General features: G+C 58.6%; 2 protein-coding genes across 5 annotated transcripts in view; one reads left to right on the top strand and one right to left on the bottom strand.

Moving 5' to 3' along the window:
• Positions 1 to 13,575, bottom strand: part of MYO1E (myosin IE) — a 76,336-nt gene extending 62,761 nt beyond the window's left edge. The window contains exon 1 of one of the 2 annotated variants that reach the window (XM_053272022.1): positions 13,366 to 13,575. In XM_053272022.1, the coding sequence (XP_053127997.1) occupies positions 13,366 to 13,569 (204 nt within the window). In that variant the 5' untranslated portion in view covers positions 13,570 to 13,575. Of the gene's footprint in view, positions 1 to 10,246; positions 10,599 to 13,365 lie in introns of those variants that run through there. The other variant, XM_053272023.1, reaches the window with a different exon arrangement.
• The window catches only part of FAM81A (family with sequence similarity 81 member A), a 40,697-nt gene continuing 31,606 nt past the window's right edge, over positions 8,448 to 17,538 (top strand). Inside the window, exon 1 of one of the 3 annotated variants that reach the window (XM_053272026.1) lies at positions 8,448 to 8,563. Coding sequence is in view for 1 of the 3 variants with exons in the window: in XM_053272024.1 (XP_053127999.1) it covers positions 16,981 to 17,200 (220 nt within the window). In the remaining 2 variants the exon portion in view is untranslated. Of the gene's footprint in view, positions 8,564 to 16,423; positions 16,756 to 16,943; positions 17,201 to 17,538 lie in introns of those variants that run through there. The other 2 variants (XM_053272025.1, XM_053272024.1) reach the window with 2 other exon arrangements.

Here is a 17,538-nt window from a genome sequence, read left to right as displayed (position 1 = left end):
CGAAATGCAAGCCTGAGATCACTTTGGGTTCACACAGCCACTTAATGTAGCATACTGAATTCTTACACGGATCTCTAGAAATTCATCCGAGTATAATCACAGCACAGGCACCTTCTGAGAAAGCTCCCTCCTCTGCCTCAGCGCGGCTCTACTTCCGACTGAAGAGGAGAAGTGCAGAGGAATCACAATGGAGATGGAACGGAAGGATGTCTCAGTGCTTTGCACTATGAAATTGCGAGCAAACCCTGGTGGTGGCCTTCGCCAGCATGGAGCCATTTTCTCCATGCTGACTGCAGAATCCGGCCATTATACAGCACATGGTAAGGTAGTACATGTCACAGTCTGTTCCCAAAGCATCGGCTCATTTGCAAACACAGGAATTCCAAACTCATCTTCAATACAAAAGGATACCCAGTGGCAGGCTATTTTTCCATGCAACATTAGCTCCCGCCACCCAACCACAGTTTTTCAAGATGAATTTAAGTCCTTTAAACTGAATCTCAGATTTATTTTATTTAAAGCCCAGCCAGATGCAAAGAGGGTTAGTAAGCAGCAGAGCATTGATCCAAGGCAAAACTGAGTCACAAAACATTCTTCTGAGAAATAAAACCACAAGGAACATACAAGTCATGTTTGAATCGTATCATAATACGGACCTCCAGTGGATTCTACACAGTAGAGAAAGAGAAGAAGGAAGGAAAGAGAATAATAGCCTTTGTTTAAAAGAAACAACAGGCTTCTGCAATTCTGACTTTGCTTTTTCTCAAAGGACAAAAGAAAATGTGAAGCAAAAGACATTTCACGCCTTGTTTGGCATCCCTTTATCCCACCCTTTCTCCAAGAAATTCAAGGTGGCATCCATGGCCCATGAGAAGAGACCTCCTGGATCAGACCCAAAATTCATCTAGGCCAGGATCCTGCTTCTCCCCACAGAATGCAATGAGATGCCTCCAGAACCTCCACAAAGCCGGGTATATAAGTGCTGGTTTTCTCCTCCAGCAACAGTTATTTAGTGGTATACTGCCTACAACGACAACGACCATTTATATACTGCTTTTCAACCAGAGTTTCCAGAGTGGTTTACATAGAAAAATAAAAATTAAATAAATAAGATGGTTCCCTGTCTCTGAAGGGCTCACAGTCTAAAACGAAATACAAGACAGACACCAGCAACAGCCACTGGAGAGATGCTGTTCTGGGGCTGGAGAGGGCCAGTTGCTCTCTCCCTGCTAAAGATAAGAGAATCACCAATTTGAAAGATGCCTCTTTGCTCAGCTAGCAGGGCCCAACTCCATCCCCCTGAACATGGAGGTTCCATACTGCCATAGGAACACAGAACATAGGAAGCTGCCATATACTGAGTCAGACCACTGGTCCATCAAGCTCAGTATTGTCTTCACAGACGGGCAGCGGCTTCTCCAAGGTTGCAGGCAGGCGTCTCTCTCAGCCCTAGCTTGGAGATGCTGCCAGGGAGGGAACTTGGAACCTTCTTCTGCTCTTCCCAGAGTGGCTCCATCCCCTGAGGGGAATCTCTTCCAGTACTGCTCACACTTCTAGTTTCCCCTTCATATGCAACCAGGGCAGACCCTGCTTAGCTAAGGGGACAAGTCCTGCTTGCTACCACAAGACAGGTGGTGGTGGTGGTGGTGGAGGAGGAGGAGGAGACCACCTATGCAGTCCCCCTTTGAAGTCACCTAAGCCTCACTGGGCATCACCGTGTCTTCCAGCAGGGAGTCCTAGACAAATACCAGCCATACGAAGGACTTACACCCCATGCTCCCCACACACACTTCACCCCTAGGGGCAGGTTAGCCTGAGAAATAGTGACTGGCCCAAGACCACCCAGGGAGCATCATAGCCAAGTTAGTACACGTCTGAAAGTGCAGCCTTCAAAGAAGCCCACCACCCCATTCCAGCATTTTCCAGTTGGGCACAGTGTCTCAGGTTCAGGGAGAACGGAAGCGGGCCGGCGGGCCAGACATCCTGGCAATTGCAGCCGGGCGTGATGGGAACTGTAGTTGGAGAGACTCAGCCTAGTTTCAGCATGTTTCAAGAAACCTGTAGGCCAAGGGTTCTCCAGATGGGGTCCCCAGATGCAGACTATTCTCATCAGCTCACCATCTTACACCCCACCATGTTATCCAGCAGATAATTAAAAAGGCAACTGGGGCGGAATCCTCACAGGAACCCTGGAGTTGCTAAACCGGCATCCCGACCTCCCAGGCATGGAATGCAAACCCAGCAAAGACACTCTGGGGCGGCAGCAGAGGGTAAACACACTCAGAGGTCAAATTCGGCCTCTGGAATGCCCAGAGAGAAAGAATGCAGCTGTGCCTCATACAAATGCAGCTGTTAAGTCTGGTGCTCACCAGTATGTACCTTGTAAAACGAACAAGTCAGGAAACCTCAAGAATAAATACAATTAGTTTTGTCCACAACACTAGCCACCTTTGAAGCACACAATTTTTCCCCAACAAGAGGCATGCTGTTTTATTTCAGAGAATCCTATCCAAGGAATTCTCAATAGCAGTAATTGATGGTGGGCCAATGGAAACAACTGAGGGAATAGCCAGACGCGGGTTCAAATGCAAAGCCTAACACTGCCCAGGCTAGGTAGCAAGCATGACTTGTCCCTTTAGCTAAGCAGGGCCCAGCCTGGTTGCATATGAATGGATGACTAGAAGTGTGAGCACTGGAAGATCTTCCCCTCAGGGGATGGAGCCGCTCTGGGATGAGCAGAAGGTTAGGAACATAGGAAACTGCCATATACTGAGTCAGACCATTGGTCTATCTAGTTCAGTATTGTCTTCACAGACTGGCAGCGGCTTCTCCAAGGTTGCAGGCAGGAGTCTCTCTTAGCCCTATCTTGGAGATGCTGCCAGGGAAGGAACTGGGAACCTTCTGCTCTTCCCAGAGTGGCTTCATCCCCTGAGGGGAATCTCTTGCAGTGCTCACACATCTAGTCTCCCCTTCATATGCAACCAGGGCGGACCCTGCTTAGCTAAGGGGACAAGTCATGCTTGCTACCACAAGACCAGCTCTCCTCCAAGTTCCAGGGTTCCAAGTTCCCTCCCTGGCAGCATGTCCAAGATAGGGCTGACTGAGAGATTCCTGCCTGCCACCTCGGAGAAGCTGCTGCCAGTCTGTGTGCAGACAATCCTGAGCTAGCTGGACCAAGGGTCTGACTCATAGGCAGCTTCCTATGTTCCAAGGCTCCACTATACTTCTTGAATTCTCCTCCCACCCTTCCTCCAGTTGCTGGAGGCAGAAGTGCCCAACCTCGAGTCTCCAGATGTTGTCAGACTACAACTCCCACCATCCCCAGCCACAATCCCCTTCAGGACTCCGAAGAGCCAAGGCTCAGAACCGCCCCCCCCCCCCCGCCGTGGGCTAGCAGCTTCCTCCGCTGAGCAGCAGGCCCGACTAGAAGAGCTCCCCCCCACTCTGAAAACCCTACAACAGCAGCACGTGCCGTTCATTTGGTACCGAGCTCCCCGCTCCTGGCCTTCCACCCCGCCGGGGTCTCCCACTCCGCCCAAGCCCCACAAAGCGGACGCCAAAGCCCTGCCTCGCAAGAGCCACCAAGCGAGGCAGCCGCCTCCGGACGGCCTCAGACACCCCAGATGAGCCACGAGGGTGACAGCAGGGAGCCATTTATAGAGCTGGGCTCAGCTGGCCCAGGTGAGTCAGCCATGCCGGCCAGCAGCAGCCGGCTCCCAAGGCCGCCTCGGGCTTCCTGTGCCGGGATGTGCACAGCCAGCCGTGGCGAAGCCTCTGGGGCGGGCGCGTGGAGTGCCAAGACGTCTCACTCGAGCCGAGCAAGAAGGCGGCGGCGGCGGCGGCGGCTGAGCTCCCTTCCAAAACAACTTTCTGGAGGAACAAGTTCCTTGCTCAGCTCCGGCCAGTTTTGTGAGCGAGAAACTAGGTTAAGGAAACACATTCATGTGGCCCGACAGGAAGTTCTCTGCTGCAAGCCAAGAAGGCGGCAAGAGCATCTGCTAGGAATTACGGCCCCCAGGACCCTCACTGGGCAGGGAAGCAATGTCTTCATCGAGGGGGAGAGAAGGGGAGCAAGGCCGCCCCTCACTTGCCCAGCCTCAGCGGCCACCGGCCAAGGTTTCAGGCCAAAAGGACTCGGAATACAGGCTTGTCACTCCGTGAGGTGCAGATGGGCGGGAGAAGCAGAAGCATTCAGTATTTACCTGAATCCAAGACTAGGTTATTTGGTGTTAGATACCCGGGTGAGGGGTGTTGTCTTAAATTCAGAGCCCTGTTCTTTTTGGGTACACACACACACGTATATCCAGTATTTAACCTCGGTTTCTTAAGGGGGTTGCCTTAAATTCAGAGTCGTCATCTATTTGGATAAAGCACAAAGCTGCCTCCTGCAGAGTCAACGGCTACTAGACAGAAGACAAACAGCTGCCTTGCTGCTTCTCCAGGGCTTCAGATGGGATCTTTCCCGGAGCTGCCTGGCAGTGCTTGAATGTGGGGCCCCCGTGGGGAGCTTGGGGTCCTCCTCTGCCAGCTATGGGGCACTTCCTCCTACTCTGCCCAGCATCCGGAAACCTCCACTTGCACCAGGAGGGCTGGGCGGCTTCCAGGCCAACGATGTGAACTGGAAGTTGCCCTGTGCAAATGCCAGGCAGCCTCAAGGCAAACTGCAGAGCAGACGTAAATGCAGACCACCCAGCCAGAGGGTTGCTGCCTGCTGGGCCTCTCTCCCAGGCCAGCACTGGAGGAGCCCATCGCAGAAGCAGCAGGGGTGAGGGAGCAGTGCCTAGCCCTCTCTCTAGGCCAGCCATTCCCCCCCCCCCGCTGCTCCCAGCCCCACCCCACAGGGGTCCAAGCACAACGCGCCTGCATTCGAACCTGCCTTGAAGCGAAAAGTGGAAGCAACCTGCTGGCGTGTGGCTTGGAAAAGAAAAATGGCAGGAGTGGAAGGGGTGAAGCACCCTCTCCCCATCGGCCATCATCCAAATGGGCCCCTCCCAAAGCCCTTTATCTCAGGAGTTCTCAAACTTGGGTGCCCTGGATGTCACTGGACTACATTTCCCATCATGGCCTTCGGCCACTGTGGCTGGGGTTGATGGGAGTTGTAGTCCAGCAGCATCTGGGGAGCCAAGGATGGGAACCCCTCCTCTGCCTCTGACTGCGGGAGGGCTCAGTGGCAACATGAAACAGAGCCATTTTCCTGCTGCACCCTTCCTTGCATTCTGCAGGCCAAAGGCGACAGCGGGGGTTGCCAATCAGATTGTGCTAGAGTCACGCCTCTCCAAAATTAACTTCACAATGAATATGCCCGAGAGAATGGCCATGACCCAGGGGGAGGCCACAGAAGCAGCGCAGCTCGACACCCACCAGGACTTTTCGGGCCACACCCTCTTCACGCGGCCCCTTTGCCAAGACGGCGAGCCATGTCTACAAAGGGAGCTAGACAGCTGCAAGGCTGGCATCAGCTGTTTTGATGCCAGAGACAGAAAAACCCAGAAGCGCACCTCTCCACACGCCCCACGGTGGGGTGCACTCCACTGGAAAGTTCTCCTGCACAAGCCCCCGTAGAAAAAGCAGGAGCCGTGCCAGTCCTGTTGTTCTGATCGGGGCTTCAGCGGACTGCTGCTGCAGCCGAGGGCCAGATCCTTCCCCCTCACATCATGCCTCCTCGAACAGTGCCAGCATCCACCGCTTGAGCTGACGGCCTCCTGGCAAGGGTGCCCCTGAAGAGCTCTGCCAGGTGGGCAGTTGCCCCTCACCCCCCCCCGGGACGCTCTCTGCCAGGAAACTGCCAGGCTGAAGAGATGCTCTGGAAAGCAACACGGGGCTTCTGCTTTCCACTGCATGGCCCCTGCCCCCTTGCCATTGTCACACGCCGCCGTTCTGCAGCAGAAAGATTCTCCATCATTTTATTGCAAGATAAAGTGAGTGGCAGCCAACCAGTTAATGACTGATCCCTGGAAGGGAGAGGAACAAAAAAACCTCACTCCCAAGCAGTGACCTTCCCCCCAGTTGGGCCTTCGTCCGTCCAGGGAGTGCACCCATCTCCGCCTTCAGGGTTGTGGCCACTGTGGCTGCAGCCGCAAAGCCACTCACCTGCCTGCATTCACAGTTCCGCGGTTCCAGGACTGTGGCCCGGAATACACCTGTTTCCAGCAGCTCTGGAACTGCGGCATTTTATAGCGCGTCAACCTGTCGGTTTCAGTGATGGGCTTCAGAGGAAGTCGCAAGATCAGGGCGAGGTCCCGGTCTCTGGGGGAGAGAACATCTGCCGGCTGTTGCTCCCACAGGCGGGTGTGCATCAAGGGTCAAACGGACCCTTGCCAGATGTGTGCCCAGCATAGACCATGGGTTCTCAAACTTGGGTCCCCAGATGTTGGGAGGCGCAGTTCAGCAACAGCTACAGAGACAAGGTTGCCCCCCCCCATGCCCTCAACTGTGTCTGAGCACAGAGTTATAGGTCAGAAGTCACAGAGGCCAGCCCCAACCAATGGCCCATTTGCCACAACTTCAGGCTGAAGAAGCCGCCTGAGAGACCTACCCTCCAATACCGCATTCCCCAATACGGTGCTCACACTGGCTGGAGCCACAAAGACAAGATTAACCCACCGCCACCCTTCCCAACGGAATTTAGGGAGGTCACGGAATTTTTAAAAATTGTGTTATATGCACCCCAAAGAGGCCAGCGGTTTCTCTCGTCCCCCTGCAGAAATCCACTCAGAGCTTTCGTTGCATCAGAAACCCAGGAGCCCAATCCACTTCATCATCGCAAGCCCAGCTCTACAGGACGGAGCACGGCCAAGATGTTTGCCAAAATATTCCGCAGTTCACAGATGAAACTCAGTTGCATTTCTGGAGAGAGGCTGTAACCTTCACGTTCCGCCAGGTGGACAGAGAAATGTCAAGGCTTTCATCAAAGCCAATAAAGCACGAGCGCAGCAGCATTGGGAAAGGTGACCCTGACAAAGAGAGCATTAACAGCTCATCAGATGGACAGCAGGGCACGAAAAAGGAGCGTGCACGCACAGAGTGTGAAGCTCTCTGCATTCTGAAGGGCTTTCACACATTCTTATGAAAACGCCACCCTTCATCACGGTAACAAGCGGAGCTCCTTCTCATGCTCTCTCCGGACACAAGAATTCCCCCAAAGGCCAGCATCACACAACTGCAGGCAGCTGGCAGAACCTCGGTGGCTCCGTTTCAGAGTGGAGTTTGCCTCCCACTGCAACACACGCTTGCCTTGGTCACCCAAACACTTCTGCACACTCAGTGTCACAAAGCACATGTTTCCAGCCCTTCAACTCAGGGTAGGCTACAGCAGCCTTGGCACGCCAGCTGTTGTGGAATTGCAACTCCCATCATCCTAGCCACACTTTATCGGGGCTGGGGATGTTGGGAGTTGTAGTTCAAGCACAGCTGGGGAGCTGCGGTGGCCTGCTCCTGCTTCACTCCATCTGCTGAGGAGCCCATCTGGAGAGGAGAGCTGATCTTGTGGGGAGAGGAGCGCTGGTCTGGAGGCAGCAAGCAGGACTTGTCCCCTTAGCTAAGCAGGGTCTGCCTATATTGGGCAGCAGCGATCTAGGAAGATGCTGAAAGGCATCATCTCAGACTGCGCAGGAGGAGATGGCCATAGTCAACCCCTCCTGGATTCTACCAAGGACAACCACAGGGCCCTGTGGGCGCCAGGAGTTGAAATCGACTTGACGGCACAACTTTACAGTCATTGGAGGTTTTGTGCCACAGCTCCAGAGCTCCACAGCCACAGCTCCAGAGGACTCTGCTCCCAGGAGGCACCTTGGCAGAAGCCGGATCCCGCTGCTAACTGCTCAAGGGAAGGAGCCCAGGCAGGAGGAGGCGAAGCCTGGTAGGGCCAGCCAAGCCAAACCCCAGCAGCAGCGAGTCAGATGTGCAAGTGGGTTGGGGGCAGCAGGGGGGGCCTCCTTCCTCGGGGAGAGCTGGGCGGATGAAAGTGTGGGAGAGACGGCTGGTGGCCCACACAGTAACCCGGCAGCAGCCTTCCAAGATGGAGCTGTAAAGCTAGCTCAACACCCTCGACTGATCTGATTGTGAATGAGGGAGGAGAAGGAAATCCCAATTGACTGCCAGTTTCGCAATCATCCGATCAGCTGAGCAGCCCCCCCCCCCGGGGCTGTCTTCCTCTTGGTTTCCACCACAAAGGGGGTGCAGCTCTTGGCCTCTCTGCCATGTTGCTGCACCCCTCAGAAGACCGGGCGGGCGGGCGGGGGGGGGACTGCTCCAGCTGCTTCTGTGCCATCCAGCCCACTGGGGCGCCTGCTGGTGCCACACAGGAGGAGGAGACGGGAGCGGGCCCGGCAGCCGCGACTTGCTTCTGGCTGGCCTGATTCTTCGGCAATCAAGGCGGCGTTGACTTTCCTCCTCCACCCCACCCGCCTCCCCAGCAGCAACAACTCCCCTGGCCCTCAAGGGAAGCATTCATCGCAGCCAAAGGACACCCAGCCCAGGCGCCTCCCTGCCAGCCCCGCCTGCCGCGAGCCAGACTCTTCCCTCCCGCTTTCATGTGGGGAACCGAGCGGGTGCTGCCCACCAGGTGAGCAAACCAGAGCCTCCCTCAGGACAGAGGGAGCAACGTCAGAGGCGGCCTCCCCAGAAGCTGGGCCAGCAGCAGCAGCCGCCGCCGGAGGCCGGCCAGGGCCAACCAGCAGAGCATCAATCAGTGGCTCACACCTGGTCTCCCAGTCTTTGGGCGAAGGCCCTGGCAGGGAGGGAGAGAGAGAGAGAGAGAGAGAGAGAGAGAGAGAGAGAGAGAGAAGGGACCTGTTCTTCCAAGCTGGAAGTGGCGGGGGGGGGGGAGCAACCTCACCATCTTCTGTGGGCAAAGGATCCATCCATCCATCCCTCCAGTGGGTGGTCCAGAGAAGCAGAGAGGCCCTTCCCCAGATTGCAGTCTGGGAACACCAGCAGATTGCAAGAGATTGACTCAGCTTTGCGAGGCCCTTTAGAGCAGGGGGGGGCCCAGCCCAGGGTCTTCAGCTGCTGAAGGGCAGCCACTCCCATCGCCCCCCGGCTACAAGAGAGTTCGACTGGGGATCATGGGATCTGTAGCCCAATAGCCAGAGAGCCCTGCTCTAGGGTCTCCCGCCTTACACGCGTGTGCGGCGGCCCCAAGGAGAAGATCTGGGACTCCTTGGAGGAACACGGAGAGGAGGCTGGAAGGGAGGGAGGAGGAGAAGAGCCACAGTAGCTTGACCCGTGAGAAAACCAGCCCCGACATCCGCGCACAGAGTATGCTGGGGGTCTGGGGGCCGCAGAGGAAGCCCGGCGGGGAAGCTTGCCTCTGCTTCTCTCATCCCCGGCTGTGTGCCCAGCAGGCCCGGGAAACTCACACAGCACAGCACCCTCCCCGCCCCGGGGCCCGGGAGGTCAGCAACAGCATCAGCATCTGCCCTGGCTGGCCTCGCTCAAGAGCCGCCGCATCAGCCCTGGCCGAGGCCCTCAGGCCGGAGAGCAAGTGGGGAGGCGCTCCTCGCCGGCGCGCGGGAACGGAAAGGCCACCTAAGCTGGGGAGGGGGCGACTTGCCCTAAAGGAGGGGTCCGGTAGGGCAGGCCCTCCTCGCACCCGCCCGGGAGCAGCGCGGCCTGCAGGCTGGCCACCATGGGTCAGGCAGCTCTACCGGGCGCATGGCCACCCAGCAGCAGGCAGCGCGGCAGAGAGCGGACGGAGCCACCCGAGAGAAGAGCTGCCTCCTTGGGCGCCCCCCCCCCCCGCTCCAAGGGCCACGGGAGGCACACGTACCCTCCGGCCCCGCGCCAGTTTAGGACTCTTTGCCAGGAGACGGTCCCATGCTGGAGGCACCGGCGGCGGCCCCAGGAACAGCGAGCCCGGGACCCAGAGGCACGCTTGGATCCGGCAGCCCCGTCCCGTCGATGAGGCCCGGCCGGACAGCAGCACCGGAGGCGGCCCCAGCTCGCTCGCCGAGCACACGCAGAGCGCCTCCTTCGGCTTCTCCGCCGCCGCCCCATCCCGGGCTGGCAGCAGCAGGCTGCGACGCGGCCGGCACCGCCATCTGAACAGCACAGCAAGGCGCCAGGCAGCATCCCGGCGCCGGGACGGGCAGCGCAGCCCTTCCGCGGAAGGAAGCCCCGCCGCCGGGCCCCCTCGGAGGGACTCGCAGCCGGGGAAGGGCGCACCGGGCGCAGGCGGCAACCTGGCCGGTCCCTCGGTCTGTCCCTGGAGGCTGGAGCCGGCGGCGGCGGCAGCAGCAAAACTCACCATCTCTGCTCGTCCGGCCAGCTGGCGACCTGCCCCCCTCGGCCCGCCTCGCCTCGCCGCCGGGCTTCAGGGCGCTGGAGTCCCCGGGCGCAGCTCCGGAGCGCACTGCGAGGGCGCCATGCAGCCAGCCAGCCAGCCAGCAAGCGTCGTCGTCGCCGCCGGGCTGCGTCCTCCTCCTCGGTCGGGGAACTTGCTGGGAGCCGCCGGGGGGAGGGCGGAGGGCGGGGGCCAGCTGGGCGCCGCCTCCGCCTCCGCCTCCGCCTCCTCCGCCTCCTCCCGGGCGCTGCTCGCTCCGCCCGCGCCAAGCGCCAGAGGCCGGTCCTGCCCTGCAGCCTGCCCTGCGCCGCCCGCGTCACTCCGGCAGCTGCTGGCGGGGAATCCCAGCCTGGCCGCCCCGGGAGAGGGCGCCAGCGGGCCGGCCGCCTCCCCACTCCGAGGGGACAGCAAGCCCCCTCCTCCCCCAGCCCCCGCGGGGCGAGGCGCCCAAGGCCTCCGTGCCCCCCCCCCCCGCCGTCCCCTCCTCTGCTTCGGGGCAGCAGCAGCAGCAGCAGCCCTGACGGGGGAGGAGGCGGCCGGCCCGGCCCGCGGTCCGCTTCGCTCTGCCCTGGCGGCGGTCCTCGCGAGACCCCCGAGGCGTCGGCTAGGCGCTCCCTTGCAAGGAGCTCGCCCCGGTCGGCCCTGGTGGGCGCCGCTGGAGAGGAGCAGCACCCCCCCCCCCGGTCGGGTGCCAAGGCGGCCGCCTCGGTCCTGAGTGCGCCTCCGGTCAGACGAGACGGGCCGCCGAGGCCTTTCTGCCCCTCGCGGTGCCGCCCACCGGCCGGTCGCTCCTTCGGCCCCGTCCTCTGGTTGCCTGGCTGGGCCCTTCGCCCGCTTCCCTGCAGAGCAGCCCTCGGGGCTCCTCGGGTCCCCCCCCTCTCCCTTCTGGGGGTCCTTCCCTCCCCGTGGTGGGTTAGACCAGGACTTTGGGAAGGGGTGTTGGGACATTTTCCACTTTCCTGGTGCATCTTAATGCGGTTTGTGGATTCCGTTGAAATGGGCAATGATAGAATCCGACTTCTTAGCAGCCAGTCATTTGCTGGCTTGGACTCTTCTTTGGCGCCGGATCTATTATGAGGTGTAAAAACGGGCTCCCAAAATGTGCTTCTCCCCCACCCCCAAAGAGCCTGGCTACTGGGACACTCCAGAGGGCCATTAGCCCAGCATGCTGTTTTGTACCGTGGGTAGCCAGGAAATGCCTTCAGGAAGCCCAAAAGCAGAGAGTGGAGCAGAGGCAATAGCTCTTTCCCACAGTGGCCCCCGGAAACAGGTAGACTGCCTCTGAACAGGGAGGTTCCATATACCCAACACAACAGAGAGCCAGCGTGGTGTAGTGGACAGAGTGCTGGTGGACTAGTACAGGGAGACCTGTGTTCAAATCCCCATGATTCAGCCATGAAACTAGTTGGGGGACTCTGGGCCAGTCACTTCTCTCGCAGCCTAACCTACTTCACAGGGTTGTTGTGAAAGAGAAACTCAAGTATGTAGTACACCGCTCTGGGCTCCTGGGAGGAAGAGCGGGATATAAATGTAATAATAAAATAATAATAATAATAATAATATGGGACTTCCGACTACAAACAGACAAACATCTGCCACACAATACACCAGATATAACTGTAGTCGAGAAGAAAGAAAAACAAGTCAAAATAACCGACATAGCAATACCAGGGGATAGCAGAATAGAAGAAAAAGAAATAGAAAAAATCACCAAATACCAAGATCTACCAATTGAAATTGAAAGGCTGTGGCAGAAAAAGACCAAAATAATCCCAGTGGTAATTGGCGCCCTGGGTGCAGTTCCAAAAGACCTTGAAGAGCACCTCAACACCATCAGGGTCACGGAAATCACCATCAGCCAATTACAAAAAGCAGCTTTACTGGGAACAGCTTATATTCTGCGACGATATCTATAACAACAGCAACAACATTGACAATAAAATTCAGCCATCCCAGGTCCTTGGGAAGGACTCGATGTCTGGATAAAACAAACCAGTCAATAACACCTGTCTGACCGTGTAAACAAGAAATAATAATAATAATAATAATAATAATAATAATAATAATAATAATAATAATAATATGAAAGGCTGTGGCAGAAAAAGACCAAAATAATCCCAGTGGTAATTGGCGCCCTGGGTGCAGTTGACCCGGGCGACGACCGATCCGGTATAGATTGATTAAAGTTACGTCTCACCATATTGTTGATGGGAGAGGCACTCTTTGTCTGGCTCCTCTGGTGAGACCTGTCCAGTATGGTTGGACCTCTGGCATAGCTCTCACCTTCCTCAGAGCACACAAGCCCCACAACCACACCAAGGTAGTGCCTCACTGGGGGATATGAAAGGCTGTGGCAGAAAAAGACCCAAATAATCCCCGTGGTCATTGGCGCCCTGGGTGCAGTTCCAAAAGACCTTGAAGAGCACCTCAACACCAGAGGGGCCACGGAAATCACCATCAGCCAGTTACAAAAAGCAGCTTTACTGGGAACAGCCTATATGCTGCGACGATATCTATAACAACTGACAATAAAATTCTGGCATCCCAGGTCCTTGGGAAGGACTCTATGTCTGGATAAAACAAACCAGTCAATCACACCTCTCTGACTGTGTAAATAAATAATAATAATAACAACTAGCGTCAGTGGGTCAGCACTCCATGACGCTCACTGGGCACCTCTGGGCAGCTGCCAAGGGCCTCATGCCCGGGAGTGGGGCAGGGCTCCTGAAGCCTGTCCGGGGCCCCTGAGGAGGATTGGGCCCAGTCAGCTCGTGGCAGCTGCCAACTCGGTGGGTCCCCTTCCCCGTTCTGTAGCAGGAGCCTTTCATTATCAGTGGCCCCACAGACGCAAGACGCAAGGAGCTGCTGCCTGCCATGGGCCCAGCCCCCCGTGCAACACCATGTGAGGCATGGTAGGGGCCGCTGCTGGCTAGAGTGGCTGCTGCCCAACAGGGATGGAAACCCCCCCCCCCTTCGTGTCTGGCCCCAGCGAGGGCCTGGCCAGGGGCCAGCTTGCTGAGGGCTCCCCTGAAAGGGACCCAGATGCTGACCGTGGACCTCCCCAAGAGCAGAGGCTCCCAAACCTCCAGCCTGGGTCGAATCCTGGGAAGGTGCCCTGGGCTCTGCGTCTCTCGCTTGTGCTCGCTGTGGGTCCTCCTCGGCGCTGCCAAGCCTCTGTGATGCAAAAGGAGAGCTGGGGAAGTCCCTGCCCCAAAGAGCTTGCCATCAAAAGAGGCAACGTGGAAGGCGACTGAGACTGAGGGGAGGGGACAGGGGGAGGGGTGCATGGGAATAAATTGCATTGCACAGACCTTAATTTGGAAACCAGGGCTGAGGAGTTGCCCCCCCACCCCACGTCATAACGCCTTGAGAGTGGGAGGGGCAAGCTGTGTCCCACCTGTTAGCTTTCTGGAACGGAAATGGGGGCAGGGGGCAAACTAGTTGTCTGAGGGGCTACTCCCCCCCCCGCCCCCACGGCCACCTGCATTTGCTCCTAAATGCAACAGCGGGTAGAATAGACCATGAGGCCAGGTAGCCGGCCTCTGGCGGCCTCTGGTGGTCACTCACCACAACAGCAGGGAAGTCCAAGCGTCTCCCGCCGGCTCTATCAAAACCCCCGCTGAGTTCTTCGTGCTGGGTTCGGAGCTCCCTACACCCCTACGCCAACCCCATGTTGTTGGACTACAACTGACATCTTCCTCACATCATGTCCAGTCACAGTCACCTTCAGCCATTGTGGCTGTGGATGATGGGGGTTGTAGTTCTACAATACCTGGGGTGAGACCCCCCGGGTTACTCAGTGGCAGCAACAGCAGGAGGGTTGGGGCTTCGCTCATGTGACTGTGGCATTCTGACTGTGGCATTCTGCTCCTGGGTGTGCCTCTTTGGAAGGAAGCTGCACGGAGTGCACTGGGGAGGAGAGCTGGTCTTGAGGTTGTGAACGTGAATGGTCCCCTTTGCTAAGCAGGGTCTGCCTTGGCTTGCTTTTGGATGGGAGACTATGGGTGAGCACGGTAAGATACTCACCGGAGGGGATGGGGCCACAGCTCAAAGGATCTGCTTATATGCAGAAGGCCCCAGGTTCAATTCCTGGCAGCATATCCAGGTAGGGCTGAGAAGAAGAAAAAACCCTGCCTGTAACCTTGGAGAGCCGCTGCCAGTCAGTGTAGACAATACTGAGTGAGATAGAGCAATGGTCAGACTCAGTAGAAGGCAGCTTCCTGTGTGCCTAATGGCACTCATTTCTAAAATTATTGGCAATCAGTTTCATGGGATGACCCATGGTTCTAGGGTTAATATGCGAGAGGGAGGCAAATTTGAGAACATAAGGACAGCCCTGCTGGATCATGCCCAAGGCAGCCCACCTAGTCCCGCATCCCGCTTCACACAATGGCCCACCAGATGCCTCTGTGGAGCCCACAGGCAAGAGGGGAGGGCACGCCCTGGCCTCTCTCCTGCTGTTGCTCCCCTGCAACTGGGATTCAGAAGCATCTTGCCTTGGAGGCTGGAGGTGGCCTCTCGCCTCCTCTTGCCGCCGTGCGTGCAGCAGACCCTTGGTTCTCTGTGGGCGGCTTCACACATGCATGCACACACGGCTCCATTTCTCTTCCCGTGGGTCCTCGCCACTTGGCGAGATGAGCTGTGGGAACTGACCCCACGGCAAAGCATTTGGCTGGGAAAGGCATTGGCAAGTTCTCTCTGGGGTCTTAGGGACGTAGGAAGCTGCCTTCTACCGAGTCAGACCGTTGATCCCTCTCTTGCAGTATTGTCTACACTGACTGGCAGCAGCTCTCCAAGGGTTCAGGCTGCAAGAATCTCTCTCACCTGGAGATGCCACCAGGGAGTGAACCTGGGGCTGTCGGCATGCAAGTCCTACAGTGGACTAGTGTCAGGACATCCTAAAAGGAATGACAGGGAATGCCCACCGGAATGCACCAGTTCCTTCCAAACTGGCCATTCGGGAATTCCATGCATGCCTGTGGCCAGTTGGAAGGATCCGGAGCATTTCCCTGCCGTTCATTTTAATACATTTCCTAGAGTCTGCTGCATGCCCAGAGATGCATGATGTCAGCCGACCAGACTCGGAACATGGGAAGAGGCCTTTTACCGAGTCAGAAGACCCCTTGGTCTATCGAACTCCGTATTGTCTGCACTGACTGGCAGCGTCTCTCCGAGGGGCCGGGCAGGAATCTCCCCCAGCCCTATCTGGAGGTGCTGCCAGCCAGGGCGTGGGTCCGGACCTTCTGCGTGCCCGCCAAGCAGACGCTCTTCTACCCCTGCGTCGCAGCCCCCCTGTCCCCCACGGAGAAGCTCCGACCGGCGGCTTCACCCCTGGTGAGCCCCCCCTTGACTCCTCCAGCGATGGGCCTGTGCCGGGGTCAAGCCAGCAGCTGCGCGCGCCACCGCCTTTCTCTGGATAGCAAGCCTCTCTGGCCCGGCACGGGCTCAGGTTCTGGGCGTGCTCCTCCACAAGCCCGGTCGGAATGAAAGGGCGCTGCTTGGGCAAAGGCACTTCCTGGCGCTTGGCGGGCCTGCCCCGGCCCCGGCAGTGGTACCCAGCGGCGAGCATCCTTCCTGCTTCGCCGGAGGCAGCTGGCCCTGTTAGCCTCACGGCCTTTGGAGCCTCCCAGGAGGGGAGTCCTCTGCTCTGGGGGGGGGGGGGGCGGGGAGACTGATGCCAGCACGGAGCTCCATGTTTGGCAGCGCCGGGCCTTTGCCTTCGGGGGGGCCTTGGGCGGGGGGGGCGGATTAATGAATGCAGTCATTCATTCGCCTTGTGGCGTGCCACGGCGACCTTTGCAAAGGAGCCGCCGGGTTGCCTGCAGGAGCAGAGAGGGTGGGGGGCGAAGCAGTGGGGAGGCAAAGCTCGGGCCTGGTGCTGCGGTGGGGCCTGGCTTGGTCTCCCTCGCAGCTGGCCACTGGCTTCGGAGCGAGGCGTCCTGACGCTGCTGATCTCCAGAGAGAAGCTGACCCCACGAAGAAATGACTGCGGGGTGGGTGGGTGGAGGCTTTGTCTGCTTTGCTGGAGTCGGGGTGGCAGATTCGGCTCCCTAGAAATAAGTCCCTCTCCTCCCTCCGGCTCTCGAGGAGGGCCTTGCTTCGCTGAGGCTGAGCCACCCGTTGCTATGGCGACAGCGTCCTGGCAACAACTCCCCGCATCTGTGCTGGGCTCTTCGGCTCCCAGGCCAGCAGCCCCAGGCAGTGGCGACAGGCCCGGCCGCGGAGAGGCGAGGGGGCTGCTCCGTGGCTGCCGCAGCGGCCGGGAAGGAGGGATCCAGCCAGGGCCGCCTGGGGGCCCTGCGCGCAGCTGGGCGAGGCCTTCGGTGCCGCTGGCAACCGCGGAACCCCCCCGCCCGCCCGCCTCCCTCCCACACACGCCAGGCGGGAGTGGAGGAACCCAGGGCAAGATGCTGCGATGATGCGCTAGAGGGGAGGTGGGCAGCCCTGCCCTGCCCTGCCCGCAGCGGAGCCAGGTAAGGAGCACACCTGGCGCTTGACCAGCTGCCCCGTCGGTGCTGCCTGCAGGCGAGGGAGGCGCTGCTGCTGCTGCTGCTGCTGCTGCTGGCGGCAGGGGACTGGGTCGGTCTCTTGCAGCCGCCCTGCCTTCCGACCACCCCCTCCCCCCTCCCCATCATGTTAGCAGGTGTGTTGGCACGGAGACCGCACCGCACACGACGGCGCGGCGGCGGGGGCGGGGGATGGGGGAGCCCTCGGCCGTCGAGCCTGGCGGAGCTGCTCCTGCTCCTGCTCCTGCTCCTGCCGCCGCCGCGTGGCTTCTCCTCTCGCCGCCGCGCCATGTTTCCGACCGCGCGGGCTTGCCGGGAGCGCCGAGCCCAAGTTCGAGGGGTCGGAAGCCAAACCATGTTGACTGCTGCAGCCGCCGGCGCTGCTCGGGATGCAGCTGTGAAATGCTGTGCTGTGAGTTGCTTCCGCTGCAGATGGGGGGCGCGGGGAGGTGTGGATGGACGGCCCTTGGAAATGTGGGTCTGCCCCCACAAATGGCGGGGCGGGGGCGGGGAGAAGGAATGCCCCTTCCAGGGTCTCTGAAATGCTTGGCACCGGAGGGGACGTTTCAAGGTGCGACAAAACAGCAACAGCCAAGCTGCAGGCAGGAGGTGTGCCTGTTTATGGGGGGGGGCTATTTAGGGGGGCCCACTTGGACTTGGGAGTTCTGCATGGCTGACGGGCAGTTTCTGTTCTTCCTATGTTTTCGCCCCTTGATTATGTGTGATGGACAGATGATGAGCAGACCCACA

Source organism: Hemicordylus capensis, chromosome 10 (genome assembly GCF_027244095.1).
Source record: "Hemicordylus capensis ecotype Gifberg chromosome 10, rHemCap1.1.pri, whole genome shotgun sequence".
Taxonomy (NCBI): domain Eukaryota; kingdom Metazoa; phylum Chordata; class Lepidosauria; order Squamata; family Cordylidae; genus Hemicordylus; species Hemicordylus capensis.
This window is presented reverse-complemented; position numbering and strand designations above follow the sequence as displayed.